At 45.9% G+C, this 17,964-nt stretch overlaps 1 protein-coding gene across 1 annotated transcript; it reads right to left on the bottom strand.

Moving 5' to 3' along the window:
• Positions 1-12,593: 12,593 nt before the first annotated feature.
• Positions 12,594-16,416, bottom strand: LOC149355112 (uncharacterized). Its single transcript, XM_089577598.1, has 2 exons — positions 16,064-16,416; positions 12,594-12,940 (listed from the first exon to the last, which is right to left on the bottom strand). Exons 1-2 carry the CDS (start codon positions 16,409-16,411, stop codon positions 12,752-12,754), a joined length of 537 nt encoding a protein of 178 aa, XP_089433724.1. The 5' UTR covers positions 16,412-16,416; the 3' UTR covers positions 12,594-12,751.
• Positions 16,417-17,964: the final 1,548 nt, after the last annotated feature.

Genomic DNA, 17,964 nt, shown 5'->3' with positions numbered 1-17,964 from the left:
CAGCAGGTTGTAACGTTTTGCGTGCTTTCATTTAATCACTTAATCTTCGACTAACAAAGAGCCAAAATGGAGAAACCTCTGCATACTAAAAAATTTGCGTATTATCAATTACTTACATTCTTTAAATTCCTTTATTTGAGAGGGAAGTAAAATGCCCTAATACATACTTTCGTTATTTAAGAGCAAAAAGAGCAAAGGACCGGGTTAATTGGAGGAATATGAGAGAGGCTTTCGCCCTGCAGTGGGTATAGCCCGGCTGATGATGGTGACGATACCTCTAATCCAAGGGGTCTCTCCGCGGTCGCTTAACCTCCACTTATCGCGATTTACTCGCTCCAGTCCTGATCCAGTCTAACAACTTTTTGTTCATCGTATGTCCACATTGCTTACCATTACCGAAAAAAAAGTTTGTCCACTTCTCTCAACATTGAATTTATGTTCTTCCTGAGGCCGGCAGCACACGATGTGTTACAGCGTTACAGATTACCGAAGGCGAAGAGATTGTTTGGGATGATCACACATACGTTTGGCCTCTTCGGTGGCGGCTCTATTCCACTCTCGGGAGTGTTGTCTGGGACGGCGCCTACTGCAGATTCATGAACGAGCCTCGTTCTATGGCGGTCCATCGCGCGCACCATGCCTGCATTTCATGCGACGCACCAAATTATGAAGAGTCCTGGCGTTCATAAATGTGACCGAAAAGTAAATGATGACACTTACCGAAATCCAGAAGCGTTGCCGGCGCTGGTGGCTGGCCGGCTTCCCGTTGCACCATGACAGTTGTGCCGCGCAGTCCTTCTATGGCGCTTTCCTTTGTTAAAAGCTTCATACCAGCATCGGCGTCTGTGGCACGGACCGCATAAACATCCCATTTTTGCTCTTCGTTCCGTTTCACAAGTACATGTGTAATTTTGGAGCGACAACGAGGGTAGCTGGACTACAACAATCCGTTCTCACTCTACCGTGTGGCTTTTGTAATGTGGAATAAGATTTATTTGAAAGGTTCTTGCATTCACGGAAATTTTAACCGAATGGCTGGTGTCACCATGCATTTGATTCAATGAAAGACATGGACGTCTTTCGACTCTTGTGAATTTATTAATAAATTAATGGTACTCATTCTTCAGTAAAATTCGTGGTGTGTCCTGTTTTTGTTTTTGTTTTGCTTTGTTTTTTTTTTTTCATTTCAATGTGTTCTGTATATACCGGACTTAATGATTTACATTTGACTAAAGAGCTTGCCGCTCAATCTCAGGGTTTTAAATCTAAAAGTCGTAATTCCTAACTACCATGCATGTGTATTGAGTGTATACTCGATGTCCCTGAGGATCCTTGATTCTGCACTTTAAGGTGCATAATCGAAGAATTGTCAAGAGCGTGATCGCAAAAGCATGCATAATTAAACGCAGCCTTGCAGAGGTTATGTGTGCCTAACCAGAACCTGCCTCCACGAACAGGTGAAGAGGCTAAGCGCGGCAGGATACCTATTTTGTTAAACGTAGCGTAGTCCGCAAGCTTGCTTGCCAAATGCAGGATCCAAAAAAACAAGAGCACCAAATTTGACCAAAAAGTCAGAAAGAAAACAGCGTTCATCCAGTACGTGCGATAAGTACTGCAAAGCTTGGAAAAGGCTACGAGCGAAGCGGGCGTGAGGTTTCGTTTTGGTCTGGTGTAAACTAGGTGGAGGGGAGCAAACGAGTGAACGAAGAAGAAAAAGTAGTTAAGTTTTTAACGCACGATTATAAACCGAGTATACGTGCGAAAGCATGTCTTTAGGGTGCTCATGCAATGGCCAGCAAAGCTCATGAATCCACCACCGCGGGTTCAACAACAAGTGTCGGCAATATTTATTTGTATTCATTTCATTTCTGCATGCATGGGCCAGGTCAATCACTGTCAAGGTCAAGCTTCACACAAACTTGTTGAGCCGGTTCCATAGCTCGGGAAGTACTGCCTCGCACTAAAGTATTATCGGAGAAATTGAGCCCCAGAAGAAGTTTGGTGTAGCGTTGGTGCACTAAATAAAATTTCGACGTCACGCGGCCACTTTTGTATCGGTGAGGCGAAATGTTGCCTCAGCGCCGCAATAAGTTACCTCTCAAAAGGTATACCGAATAAGTCACGCCGAAACCATCTGGAAGCCGTACACTGTGATGGGTGCGAAAACTGTGAAGTGGTTTTGAATCGGACCGTCATTTCCAGGTATAAAAACGAGATATGGAGACTCATTTTCGAATCAAATACCAACTGAAGAAATGACATGTGCATCAGCAGCCTGTCGATATCTCTCTTCCGAAAAGTATATGCATTTATTATTCAGTTATGCTGAATAAATCCTCCCAGGCGTGGGGCTGGGCGGTTTTTTCTCTTATGTTATTTGAGGAATTTGTATTGAATGATCAACAGAACAACGTCCACATATATGAGCAGCTTGCGCCAAATTAATTTCTGCAGTGAAGCTTCATCTCAAATGTTCGAAGAATTCGCATGTAATAAATTTCACTAGCGGAGCTACATCAAGAACTTTGACGGCTTATTGCGGACTAGATTTCCGCAGTGATCCCACATCAACAACGTTTGAGCGATTTGTATTGAATGAATTTCTGGAGTGAAACAGCATCAATAATTTCGATGAGATTATGTGGTCTGAATGTCTATAGTGAAGCCACATCAAGAATATTTTAGCAATTCGCATTGAATGAATTTCTGGAGTGAAACGACATCAATAACTTTGATGTGTTCGTGCAGACTGAATTTCTATAGTGAAATCACATCAAAAGTATCTGAAGAATATATATTGGATGACATTCTGTGGTGAAAATGCATCGATATCTCTGCCGAGTTTGTCAATCTGCTCCTCCGTAGCGGAGAAAAAAAGCAGAACAGGCCATCGTTTTCGCCGATCTACAGAAGATTTGCTACACACGTGGCTTTATTAATGCGTTGGTCGCCGTCAGCCTCGGAGGACAGGGGGAACAGCCAACAATGAAACAACAAAACGCGCGCGCGTGGTGCTTCCATACGTGAGGGGAACTAGTGAGGCACTAGCACACATTCCGGGAAAACTACGTGGCTCACAAACCTGTTTCGACAATAAGCCGCTTCTCACCACGACCGAAAGACCGCGTCCCCAGAGAAAAACAACCGGGTGTCGTCTACAAAATGCCATGCTCAAAGGGAGAGCGAAGCCAGCACCCCGCTGCTGCTGGCACACTTTAGTCACCCCTAAAGAATGGACCGAGTTCGTCCCGAAACGTTGGGCAAAATTAAAATATTCGTTGCCGTCAGTTTTCTCTCGACTATCTCAAAAACCCGACCAGACGGACTACCGGCAGTTTCTGAAACCTAACGCACAGTTGTGAAGATCACTGATAGCATGAACATTGTGAAAGATATAAACAGGTTATTTCGGAATGATACGACACTCCACTTAGCTGTATTCAAAGCAGAGCAATAAGCCACATGCGGGAAAAAATTCTAAAAAGCCTTTCATTTCATTTTATTTCATTTATTGAAGCCTTAAGGGCCCGTGGGCATTACATAAGGCGGGGGCAAGAACAGTGTGTAACAACATATGATACCAGCTCAACAAAAACAAAAAACAAAGGAACCAAACAAAGCAATAAAAAATCATGAAAGGAGACAGTAACACAGGATCAGATTATTTGGTAAAGCCGAATACATCACGTGAGACACAGATGACTCGCTAATTTAGTGCGGAAAATTGCTCGATCTGAGCAAGAAGCAATACTATCAGGCAGGGCATTCCATCGGGCTATTGCATCTGGAAAGAATGAATCATTCATCGCTGACGTGCGGCCTTTCATGGGAGCTATGGGTTGACTGTGGTTTAGGCGAGGGGATATTCTTGATGGCGGCTGTAGCAAAGGATGCCTGTTAATAGGGCGGTAGAAAAAGGAATGGAGGAGGCATAGGCGTGATACGATGCGACGTGATTGGAGACTTGGGAGGGAAAGGGCTCGTTTTAGTGCAGTGACACTACTATCACGCCAGTACTGTGACATGATAAACCGCGCAGCTCGATTTTGGACGGCTTCTAATTCATTTGTAAGGTAAGCTTGCGAAGGGTTCCAGATGGATAAGGCGTATTCGAGCTTTGGACGTACGTATGTCTGATAGGCTAGTTGTCTGATTTCAGGTGGCGCTGATGTTAGGTTCCGTCGCAGATAACCAAGAGTACTTGAGGCCTGGGAGCATATTGAATTAATATGAGTGACCCATGATAAGGATGATGTCAGGTGAACGCCAAGGTATTTGTAAGAGGAAGTTCGGGCAATGGGAGTTGAATTAATATGGTATGTGCAGTTAATAGAAGTTTGTTTACGAGAGAAGGTCATGAGTTGGCATTTGCCTAGGTTTAGTGGCATGTGCCATTTTTCACACCATGATGCAATTATGTCTATATCATTTTGTAGCTTAATGGTGTCTTCAGGGGCATGGATGATGTTATAAACGACGCAGTCATCCGCAAAAAGTCGAAGTTTGGTTCTTGTGTTATTTGGGAGATCACTTATGTAGATTGAGAATAACAGCGGTGATAATCCTGCGCCCTGAGGGACACCTGATGTGACGCCAGTATGCGATGAGCTGCAACAGTTGGCGAATGTAAATTGCACGCGCCCTTTCAGAAAGTGTTCGAACCAGATAAGTAATGTTTGCGGGATTCCAAGTAATGCAAGTTTAGCTAGCAGATGATTATGAGCATAGCATATCTTCACCAAAAAGGTAGTTTCCGCGTACCCTCATGAACCTCCCAATGGCATACATGCAGCGCTCACCTTCCACGTGCTCTTATTACTTGCAAACAGCACACACTCCTCTTGCGCGATATCTTGGCTTCGTTGTGGTAAGGCAGAACTGTCTCCCTTGTAAGACGATTGTGGACGGACATCGTCACGAGTGCGCATAATTTTCAAAGGTGGTGTGGTGAAAGGCGATGGGAGAAGGACATTCTCTCATTGACTCGGGCAAAGCATACGGAAGAGGCGCTTTCAGACGGACTCTTGATGAAGGCTGCTTCGTTTTTTAGGCCTTTAAACACGTCTCCCCGGCTTGAAATGCAGATGCAGTACTTGCGGCGGATCTTGCACGATTGGCTGTAAAAGCAAGTTTTGCGCTCATAATTCTGCGCTTGATATCCACGAGGAAAATGCCAATGTAGAAATATAAAAATATAAAAGCTGGATTTGCTTAATATCTTGAATGCCTCGGATTCAGATATATATATATATATATATATATATATATATATATATATATATATATATATATATACGACCTCCGGAGGTCGGAGGTCGTGGGTTCGGATCCCACCGGTGGCATGTGGTTGTTTTTTCTTCTGCTTTTCTAATCAATTACCTTTAAGCGATAACATATTCAGTAATATTCTAAATTGATCAACACCACAAAATAAATAAATTAAAAAAAATCCCCTGTGTCCCTTCGTTTCGGTGGCTGTCGGCTTCTCTCATATATATATATATATATATATATATATATATATATATATATATAACAAGGGAAGGGGAATGAGGGGCTCGTTATAAATATGAGGGAAGCCAACAGCCACAGAAACCAAAGGGCACAGGGGATTTTTAATTTATTTATTTTGTGGTGTTGATCAATTTATAACATTACTGAATATGTTATCGCTTCATGCTAATTGATTAGAAAAGCAGAAGAAAAAACAACCACATGCCGCCGGTGGGATCCGAACCCACGACCTCTGAATTCCGGTGCTCTACCGCTGAGCTACGGCGACGGCTGTCAAGTCTTCTGCTTTCGGGGGTATTTATGTTTACAAATAACTAGGGGTGTGCGAATATTCGAAATTTTCGAATATAATTCTAATATATTTTTACTATTCGTATTCGATTCGAAATCCAAGTATTCGTATTGTTTCGAATATTCGACCCGACGCGAATATTCGTACCCAGCCGAATATTCTATTGCGAGCACCGGCGTTCATATCGGTCCGCAAGTCCTATTAACAGAGACATAACAATATGGCGGCGCCCAGAGCAAATATGAAATAAAGATTTAACTCTGCGAAAGGGTTAGGACACAAGGGAGACACATTCACGACACATTGAAGCGCGCTTCTGTGTCGAAGCTGCGCTTCTAAGTGTCGTGAATGTGTGTCCCTTCCCTTGTGTCCTAACCCTTTCGCGCAGTTAAATCTTTATTTCAGAAATGAACCAACTAGCCCGGCAAATCCTTTTGCCCAGAGCCAATTGAGAGGGCATTTTTGTGGCTGGAGAAGTTGTTTCAGCTAGAAGGGAACTAACTACTTCTGCCTGACCATGTGGAGCAGCCGGTTTTCCTTCACGGCAACATTTTATGTTCCACTCCTCTAGGAATAATGTTCGAGACTGATATTTTTTGTGCAGCCACACACATCTTTTGTGTTTATTTCATCACTCATAGTTGAACAGTGATGTTCTTGGATGTTCAAATAATGTTTTATAGTGGTTAAATACGTCTGTCCTTGATTATTCGATATTCGATTCGATATTCGGAACCAAGTATTCGTATTCGATTTGTATTCGAAAAATTTGATATTCGCACACCCCTACAAATAACCTAACCTTGGGAGTGTTCACCAGCGCCATTGGTCCTTTCATCATTGGTCCGAACGCGAATTTATTATGTTGGAATTCAGGACACTGGGCATTGCTGTGGCAGGAATGCATATTGACACCCAGAATTTTTTTCTCAACTGTACATAATTTTCGTTACGAAGTCGCGAAAGAGACTGACAGCCTTGGCAGCCTTGAAGTCATAGGAGGCATAAGAGGATTCTCACACAGCTTCCACCCTCGCCGTTCGATGACGTTCTAGGTCACATCAGCGGTAACTCAGGACGTGCTACGTCCGCCGCTTAAGAACGAGGGTGGCGCTGGTGAACACTCCCAAGGTTAGGTTATTTGTAAACATAAATACCCCCGAAAGCAGAAGACTTGACAGCCGTCGCCGTAGCTCAGCGGTAGAGCACCGGACGCGTAATTCGGAGGTCGTGGGTTCGCATCCCACCGGCGGCATGTGGTTGTTTTATCACACACACACACACACACACACACACACACACACACACACACACACACACACACACACACACACACACATATATAGCATTGTGCACTAAAAAAATAAGCAAGTTGTCCATAACAACTGACTGCTCTCCTTTCATCTACAATCACGTAGATCATGTCTTCCGTGCCGTAAAATGCACCTGCACAATCGACCTGGACGTCTCTTTCGCGACTTTGTAAAGAAAATTATGTACAGTTGAAAAAAAAATTCTGGGTGTCAATATGCATTCCTGCCACTGCAATGCCCAGTGTAATGAATTCCAACATAATAAATTCGCGTTCGGTACTCCGCCCTCTGCTATCCTTCCCCTCCTTGCGCCACCACACTTTCCCCTCTTTTTCTGTCCTAAAAAAGCCCTTTCTTCCGCTGATGAAAGGACCAATGTAATTCTCGCTAAGGATGACTGAAATTTCTCTAAGTTAGTTCCCAATGATGGTGTGTTTTTATGGCGCAAGGGCATGTGTGGCCAAAGAGCGCCATGGCAGAATGCATTTTTCTTCTACTCATGACGGGGTCCAAGGCTCATTTCTCTAGAATTTTACCCTGAAAAAGCCGAGAACCACACCAGGGGAGAGCTTGTACCCATTGTATCACTGGTGGGTGCCCGGCGGCACTGGGGATCGAACCCTGCGCCGCCCGCATGCGAGGCGGATGCTCGGACCACTAGGCTACCGCTGCGGTTCCAAAAATAATTCCCTTAGTGGAACCCGTACACAGTAGATTGGCTCTAGCTCCTCCCTTTATGTATTGAAGTATGGGCTTCTAGTACTACTTTCCCCAATCTCATCAATCATGAGTGATAGGTTTGAGTAAGAGCGACGATGCCATTTCAGGTTGCATACGCGTCTAGAACGAGCATGTACAGTTTGATATGAGTATACGAACAACAATGATGACTAGTAGGATAATTAAAAAAATCGAGCCCGTCTGTTTCTTATTTGTGCAGATGAAAAAGAAATTGGGAAGTGATCGGACAGCCCCCAAAAATTAAGGCGGAAGGGAGTGCACTACACTTGCGGCTTAAATTCCTGTTTCTGGAATTACAATCTGAGCCTCTAGCTGAGGGAGCAGACAACTTTGCACGGCTTCCGATATGAATGTAAAGTATTCCAGTTGATGTTCCAAGATTACCGACTTCCAAGATTTCAGTAGCAGTGAAAGATGTTTGATTTTTTGGCATTATTGAGAGCATTTCAATTGTCGTCTTACCAATTTCCGGCATCTCTGCCATAAAATTGCTTGATAGGTCGAGAGGGTCATGACGTCATCAACACCGCCAAATTTTAAAACCTGAGGAGCCGTGAAAATTGCAAGTTGCCCCCCCCCCCCCCCCACCACCCCCCAAAAAAAATCCAAAATACCCACAAAATATTGGAAGTAGGCCAACCACACAAAATAAGGTGGATTGTTGGGAGGATTCCGAAGGAGCAGTGAGCCGGATTAGCACAATACCCTATGATAATCTGCCCCAACATAGCGGAACATTGTAGAATGGCAGGAGTCATGCATGCCTTATAGGGACAATGGAACCAGTTCGAATTGGAGTTTCGGCGGGTGTATCGCAAGAACATTAGACGCTCATTGTAGACTCTATAGGAGGCAAACTAAATGCTATGGCATTTTCTTTAAAAATGTGATTAAGAAGGCCTCCAAGTTTTTACTTGGGTGGATTATTTAGTGTAACGAAACGGTTCAATTTTTTTCTTAATTACTTTCTAATTGGGTGGTCGAAGTGCTAGGGAAACTCTCGCCTTACTCAATTCCATAACTTCCGAGCGAACCGTTAATACTACACATCATATCGCAACTGCAAGTATTATGATGACCATAGAAAGCCTCGAATACAATATACTGCTCAGGCGCCCACGAACTTTTTAACTGAATAATTCGCACAGATGGACTACCTAGACCTTCCTAGAGCCCTCAACATACAAAGGCTGTGTTTACATATGACAGTCGATATTTAACGAACCAAAATTGACTTCTTGAACCCTATATCGCTCTGTTTTGTGGATATTGCGGGTTGTACCACGGACCGTAAGCTGTGTGACTTCGTAATATGGACATGCATCAATCTGAAGCGACGATGTAGTTCCGGCAACCTCACCTTCTGACGTGCTGCTGAGGAAAAGAGCAACCGAGATTAGAGCGTTAGTAGTGGCACTCAGTATCCTCTTTTTGTGCAGCCGATTCACTTCACAATTTACATTCCGCTTGTCGTAGGACGTAAGCAAACCGAGGATTTTTAGAGCGGCAGCTGCATTGTGTTCCAGGATAGAATTTTCTAGCGCATAGGCATTTTCCCACCTTTCGATATTCCTTACTCATTACGAGGCTGTTGACATACGAATAAGGGACCGCCAACACTTGATTGTGCCGTGTATTGGCGACAAAGTATGCCGGCCCACGTAGCGCACTTTCGGCACGGCGCTGGACGCGGGCGCGCCGGGCGACGAACTGCACTGCTCTCTGGCTGTCCTGGTCGTCGCTAGGCCTGTTTCGCATCGAAACCGCGGTGGAGAGCGCTTCGGAAGTAGCCTGGGCTACAATAAAATGCCTGCTCTTATCATCCTTTTACTGCCAACAGCGTCGTCTCACAAAAAAAATATGGTCATTTTTGCGGTGCGCTCGGCAGCGGAGCTAGCGCAGCTAGCGGACGCGAGATGTGAGATTACAAGCCGTTCCCTCAGTTGCATTTTTTATGCCTCTCACAGTAGAAGCTACAAGTCGGTGTCAAAGGCTAAAAGCACCCACAAGCGGGAGTGGCCGGCATTTATAAAATCAATGCCAAAAATGGCCTCGTTCATTGATTGGCTAAATTAATTGACATTGAGAGCCTGAACTATCTGGTGCGCCATAGAGGATGATAGGTAATTAATTTACACCACACCAAGCCTCTGATATCCCCAAATTTTCGTTTTGCATCACGCTTCTAACGAAATGTGCTTAGGTGGCAAGGAATTGAAACCGGGAATATGAATAGCAATGCCACAACCTCTATATCCTGAGTGCAGTTGGTGAGCTCTGTATGTAGATCAAGATATGAGCTCTTAATTTAAAAGATGTCTCAATTGGTGATGACTGAGGCAGTCGCCGACTACTTGCAAAAAAAGGAAGAGGGGGTAAGATACGATCGACGCATGACGGTTCGCAACCTCCTGCGTGGATACCTCGCGCGCCGCTGCCTCCACATCGGCCGTGGAAACAGGCACTGGGCTCGAGCTCCCATCACTTTGCATCGCTGCTGGCTGTGAAAGTCATGGTGACAATTCGTGGTTCACTAAAACGCTACAGTGGGCTAATTTTTGTTGTACTGTTACTTTTTAGCGCTGCAAGTGAATACAAATTGTGAAAAGCTGGAGTGTGAAATTTGTACCATTTTTCAGAGCGATGTTCGAATCGTATCAAACCGTTTTACGCGTTTGAAGTTATGTAATCAGAAGTCACCCACTGTGAAGTGTCTCAACGATGACATGCGTAGTATGACAATTCAGAATGAGTGTTCAAGCGCATTATGTTTGCTTAGTATTCCAGGAATCACAAACCTTATAATGGCACGGTTATTCCTCTCGGGGAGGAAATACAGGTGTAAAGTAGAGGGCCATAAAAATAGATCATTGTGATCCTTTGAAGCATTGCAGGAGACACACGATGAAAGCGACGAACCAGTTGCCCATATCGGCGCACGAATGCCGAGACTATAGAAAACAGGCGAAACTACATTGTCGAAGTTGCGGTGCTCGACAGCGTCTCCTCGTATTGTGCTAACGACCCCACCGCAGGAAACATAGCCGTTCTACCCGGTACTAAGCATTTGTCTCGACTCCCTCTGCTCTCACAAAAAAAAAAACAGGCTTGAAGTGTTCCATCTAGCAAAGCGATATCCCTGACATGGGCAACACCTCTAAGCTGCCACCTTGAAGAGTGCCACATGGAAATTATTAGGCACGCACACTCTTTCACAAACTGAACATGGGAATATCGGCTTTTACGGTGGTCTAGAAATTGGATATCCATCGCTGTCGCCCATCTCAGATGGCATCACGAAGAAATTCTAATTCGGACGGGCTCCCCTACCTTCAATTAAATACGAGATGACCTGATTCCCGGCCTGAATTCTATTGTGTATGCTTACACCTAAACTGCACAAAGAAGGGATCGCTATACTCCGAAAGCTCCGAAAACACCCTACCATTTTTCTAAATATCCTTCCACGCTTCACCAAAAAGGCGCTACCAGAGGTGGGAATGCCTTCATTTTCGCCTTTCCTTCGATAGCCTGAGCATTGAATCATTGGCCCTACCCAATATTTCGTAAAATTCTCTCGGCCTCCCTCACCCTCACTTCGTAAAATGTGGTCCTCCTTCTCCCTCACCTCAATTTGTCGGCCGTCCCTCACTCACACCCTCATAATCAGCAGTTCTAACATTTGTGTTATTTTTCCTTACTGCCAACATGAGCCTATGTTACTGAGTCGCACAAGGCACAAGCTATTGTTCACTTGTTCCGGTTTCAGTTGTGTCGAGCCGCGTAGTTCTTTTAAGCTTCGCACTCCGGAGTAGGCAAAAATGGCCACATGAAATAACAGATGTACTACGCGCATACTGTAGCCGATCACTGGCAAGAGCCGGGTCAGTTTGGTACTCCTTATGGCAGCAATTAAAATGAACTGCACCGAAAAATAGAGGCCCTAAAAAGCGCAGCAAAACTAGCCATTCAAAGGCGAATGCAGAGGAGTTGCATCCAGGTGTACCAATCGACACAGGACAACGCCTCCTGCTCCCCAGCCGCAAAAACCTCCCAGCCCTTCGACTCCTCGTGGAGTACCTGGACATTCTTGGGCTGGCTTCGATTTTGTGGGCCAGCTTACGGACATCAGTCCATCAGGCGCCGGACGGACGCATACCCCCTCCTCTAATTCTCACCCCCGTCCCCGCGTACTGAGCAGCGCTCACCCACAGTATGGGAAGGATAAGATAGTGTCCGTAAGAGAAAAAAAGCTATGGTGACAATTACATTACGTGCAGGGAATGCGATAGCATTACAATAAGCGACTTTTAGGACAGACCACACCACCGGATAGAGCGAAGGGAGGGGAAAGGAGGCAGGTCACGTGACCTGATGGCTTCCTAACTACCTGAACCAATCCGCAAATTTTATGACAGACCACCAGCTCTTTTCCGTGAGAAGGCTTCGGTTTCCTGCGATGCTGGTGTAAAGAGGGGGAGGGGGGACAGGTGGTGTGTCACGTCACGTGATGACCTCGTAACTGTCTGAACCTGTTGACGCCTTTTGTGACTGACCACAATGCCCATTTTTTTCCGCATTTTGTAATAGACACGCTACTCATGAAGGACTACAGCTCAAATTCTCGAATTAATTTATGTGATTAAACATCATCCCTTTCGAAGCGATTGCAAGCAACCATTGCGACGGAAACCGCAGTGCGGTTATGTCCAGCAGAAGGTAGTTGAGGACGACGCGTGGAGCCCAATCCTCGAGACCACGGATGAGATAGATGTCGGTAGCCCTGTGAATGCTTGGTTGCGGACAGCCAACTTGCACGGGACTGACAGGGTCAGCGGCATCTCGTAGGGCCAGAGGAGCCAGCATGTCCACCAGCAGTTTCCTGCCCGGGTCACTCCTGGCCTGCTGGCACCATTTCTGGAGGGTGGTGTACGGGTAGGCCAGGCAGTCCCCGCCCACCCCGTGGTCTGTAAGCGTCCCGGAGTGCAGCAGAAAAAGCAGCACCAATAGGGGGCCGAGCAGCAAGGCCCACCACCAGCCTTGGGTCGGCCGCATGCATGCACAGGGCGCTCCTCAGAAGCTGCATCAAGATGCGCAATTCCTCAACGTGAGAGAGCATTCACTAATAGATCATATTTGGTTACAGGCGCGAAAAAAGACAGAACACAAGGCAGAAAGGCGGCACAAAGCGCCACTCAGAACTGATTTATTCGAAGAAAACATGCATAAATATACGTCGTCTTACATGCAAAGAATACTGTCATCTTCAAAGTTGATGTGATAGTGAAGGGGGAAAAATTGCTCTCAGCCTTGTACAAAGATATGGATGTGTCGCTGACGCACATGATTCTTTTTTTTTTGCAATAAAAAAGGCTTCGATTAGTTGCCTAGCTTTTATATCTTTGCTTTTTGACAGAATTCGTACACCGGAAAAACATGGCTCACAAGAGCGTGACGGACGGGACCTTATATGCTTAGGCATACTTGGGCCTTCTTTATTTTTCTGAATGTTTCTTTCGTGTTCCCTGATTCGCTCGTTAACGCACCGCCCAGTTTGCCCTATATAGGAGCGGCCGCACGAGAGGGGGATTTCATATACGGCTCCTTCGGCGCACTTCATGAACGATCGCCCATGATTCGTGCCACACCCTCTCTCTTCTTTTCGTCCTCTTTCAATACGAGAGCAAAAGCTTCCGAGCTTTTCAGGGGCTGAAAACACAAGCGGCACACAATGCCTGCTCGCGACGTTTTTCAGATTGTGGGCTAACTTGGTCACGTAGGGCACCACCCCAGGTTGGACCACCTCTTCTCGAGGGACATCATACCCAACTCTCACAGCCTTTCTCTTCATCTTCTGTAGCAGGCTTTTAGTGATAGCCGTTACGAGCGAACCAGGGAACCCAGCCGAAAACAGCCTGGCCAATTGGTTTTGAAAATTTAGATGCATCTTGTGAGACCATGATTTTCCACGGGCAGATTCGCGACAAAGTGAAGAAATCCCCCCTTTTTAATTAGCTCATATTCCTCCATTTATTAGCTCACTGCTCAATATGATCATTGCTGACGGTTTACTGATGCTATTTCATTACGACAGGTTGCACCATATTTTGGCAATTTTCACTTTGAGCTGACACGCCTTGTGTAGTTATACACACGACAAAATTGATGAAACTAGAAAATGGCTGCCTCACTGATCGGTGGTCATAGGCCACTGTGAGGTGGTTTGCCACCGAGCCTTTCGGTGCATTTCATGCGAGGTGCAAGCTTGAAAATGGCGCAGAACACATGGAAGCAATAACCGGGATGCTGCTATCAATAGCCTTACCGACATGAACAACGTCGTATAAATAAAACCCGAAGAACAAAAAGCCGAGGAAAAGCTACTGCTGCCTCTTGATGCCTCCAGTAGCGTCTAACGTCGAATTTTATTGCTCGACATGGATATCACCAATCGCTCCTATAGGTCTCAAATGTTTTTCGCTGCCTGTGACAAATGGCGAGTCAGTGGCAAATAACGAACGCCAGCTGCTGATTTTAAGCAAGAATTACTTGTTGAGAGTTGAAGCAGTTGCTTGTCTGCAAAGCGAAACCAGTGCACCTACCGAATTTTTTTGCGTGCTGTGGCGTACACAATTTCCGTTAAAAATCATTGTATTTTGGTGGCTAATTAAAATTTTTATTTTTAACTGCTTAATTAGCACACAGTGCTGGTTATTGCCAATGGCGATTTCGTAGCGAGAGGCAAGTTGAACAAAGCTTGTGAATTATTCTGCATAAATCTGGCCACTTGAAGCTCGCAGAAAGCGGAGCAGAAACTTAACGTGCGCAGCTGACGTGCTGCTATGCTTACAGCAGCCAATTAAATCTACCTTCGCTATTTGCCCCGCGCTATGCACAAACTTCGTCGCATGGCGCAAGAGAAACGATAGTCATCACAAACTACATGGCCATCGTGTTACAGCAAGCGTGCGTTTCAGACAAAGAACGTAGGTTGATCAAATTGGGCATCGTACGCATTTCAGCACGTCAAGAGGGGTCGTAATGTTAGCACCGAATTTCCAGCGCACCTCGCGCACTCAGGTTCGGTTTTGAGCGGAGAAAAGCGACGGGTATCCTCACGCCGCACACTTTGGAGAACGACTTTCCTCGTTTCAAAAACTGATGTGACATCCACTTGTAAGTGGCTACCAGCTGACCATTGGTACTAACCCCCAGATTGCGCTAATCAAAAATTTATTTAATATATCTGCGTTTTTATTTTGCTCATGGCTATGGCCTTTAATTGACGTTCCCCCTGGCTGACGGTTTCTTGCTGAAAAGATTTTTTTTTAAATAAGTAACCTGTTTTTATGAATTTTTAATGCACTAGATGAAACGCCAGTTACACTCGAGCCACCAGGATATCAATTTTCGTCCTTGCCGACGAATTGCGGCCATTACTTTTTATTGCCTTTCACACCTTCAATTCCTTTTCAAAGGCGACTTCCACTGGCAGCTCTAGCGCAGGATGCGACACCATGAGGTGAGGAGAGACGTGGCAGCGGAACAGAATGTAATTTTGGGGGAAGTCGGTTAAAAAAATTCCTAATTAGCCACCTGAATCTGCATGGCAATGCTTATTCTGCGAAAGAAACAAGTCTTGCATGCAGTCGCCACCATCCTAGCTTTATTCTGTTCACGTCTAGACTGCCGCATTGTCGCTTCATTTCACCGATATAATCGGAGCCTGCACAGTTGTCGAGCAAAAATTGGAGGCGAAGGATTTGACGCGACAGCGTAAATGTTTATGTTCTCAAACATGCGGAACTGGTTATTCACTACTTTAAACTCACAGATCCCTGACAGTCCTCGAACCAATTATGGCGCAATCCCGCAGCGGTTAAGTCATGCGCCACTGCCCTTCGATTGCAGAATTGCCGCCGCCGGGGCTGAAGTGGCTGGGGTTGCTCTTCGTGAGCAACCTTTCGCAATTAGTAATTGATTTAACGCACACCTGCCACTGCGGGTAGTTTTCTCACAACGCGGGGGGCAGGTTGTGATGACGCCGCACCGCCAAGAGAACTGAGTGGCCCATTTCGGTTGCTTGACTGGGGATATTTTCGTGCACTTTTCACTCACGGAAAATGACCCCGACGCCGGATTTTTTGTAACATGGGTTCTTTAATGCTGTCGCACTGTAAGCTAAGTAGTGGGTGTCGCTCACCTGCTTCGTGATATCGGCGGTGCTGGGCCGTAGTCCCGGACACCGGAGCGAGGCGGGCATGCGTGCGTCCTGGCTCTGCAAGCAGCTACAGGAAACCCCTGGAGCTACCGGCTGGGACGGGACGATTCTGGAGTCACTGGCCCTTACGCAGCCGCGTTGCCGCACCACCTGGTGGCCATCGTCGGTGGCGTGTGGCATTGCGAGGAGCCGCTGTTCACTCTCTCCAAAGGACAGCTCGTGGTCGCTTTCAACACGAGACACCACGGTGAAGTCGGCACTCTCATCGTGTGCAGAGTTCTCCCTTTGACTGTACTCGACGCCCATGTGGCGTGTGGCATGCGTGAGCATGGGGCCCCGAGACGGACTGTCCGCCGTTCTTTTCTGTGGAGAGAGTTTATGCTTAAGAGCGACGGCAATAGAAGAGCATCATGACATTTTGAAGGGCCGTTCAGCAGTAAGATTTCAAAAAGGAAAAAAAGACGCCTAAACAGCCGCTTCGATAAAGACTTGAGAACCTGTTGCTTACCCATTCAGCCATCCTTTCAGTTAATGGCCCTATCAAGGAGACGGAATTGTACATCATCAACGCTAGGACAGCCCATAGTTGCCCATGACCTCACCAGTTCCCCTACCAACGGATTTAGTCGAACGCTTACTCATTAAGCCCATCAAAAAAATGCGCCTTGAATCCAACCGCCCATCCTGAAAAAAAAATGGTGTTAAGCGGCTCACCAAGCAAGATTACCAGTTGGATACAGATTCACGATAGAGACGTCTCCTACCGAACTAAAAGGCGTCGAATAAGTAAGGCGTACTTGAAGCTGGGCTTGTTGGTGCGTATTCGTGAAAAACATGAGAGCGCAAAACGGGGACACGGACGAGTAAGGGAACAGGACGAGCGCTGCACTTTCAACAGGATTTATTCAGGGAAGAACGTTTATATAGCCTTTGCCCTTATTCATGCTTTTGAGAGGTAGATGTCTGCGATTAAGAGCATGGATAAGGGCAAAGGCTATATAAACATTCTTCCCTGAATAAATCCTGTTGAAAGTGCAGCGCTGGTCCTGTTCCCTTACTCGTCCGTGTCCCTGTTTTGCGCTCTCATGTCTTTCACGCCGAATAAGTGCATGGAAAACCACACTCTTGCTCCACTTTGCAGGAAGCAGCACCCTCGTTTACGACGACCAGAAGCTGAAAGTGCAGATGGCATCGCCCCTTCCACATGCCACTGCAATCAACTTTTCATTCGTGCGCTCTCTGTCGCGCTTAAAGATACCCTGCAGCTGCAATTCTCTAAGCTGCATGCTCAGATGCGCGTGAACAACGGAAGCTCTACACAAAATAAGGAAAGCTAGCCTGCAAGAGTTTTGAAATCAAACTACTACTCTTGGGCCTGCTTGTTCCATCGCCTCGCTCATAGGTGGACCAGCACGTCACGGTCATGCAGGTATAGGAGTGGCAGTAAGATGAGCCGGAGTTGATTTGTTAGTGATACGAAGGAACTGGCAGTGTATTTGATTTTCCTCTGTAATGGGGACACAAAGGATATCCGCGCAGCACTTTTACGTTGTTTGTGTCCTGGGCGGCCATTAATTTTTGAGGTAGCGCTGGGCTTACAGTAGCTGCGTCTAAGATATAGCTAAGTCTACTACCGTGGCCATGTCTCTACCATTGCAGCCGGTACTCTTTCAACCACTCGGAATGGAAATGATGACTAAGGGACTGGACATAGGAATAAAATAAAGTTTATTTTTCTCTCCCGCCGTCTATTACTACTGGATGGCTGAATGACAACACTGAAATCCCGACCATTGGCTTCTTTTATTGCATGGAACTTGAGACGGGAGCTAAACACGGGAGTAGCAGAACGAAAGGCAGAAAAGGTGTGGAATGGCCGAAAA

This window comes from Amblyomma mixtum, chromosome 3, assembly GCF_055824585.1.
Source record: "Amblyomma mixtum isolate Tamu chromosome 3, ASM5582458v1, whole genome shotgun sequence".
NCBI lineage: Eukaryota > Metazoa > Arthropoda > Arachnida > Ixodida > Ixodidae > Amblyomma > Amblyomma mixtum.
This window is presented reverse-complemented; position numbering and strand designations above follow the sequence as displayed.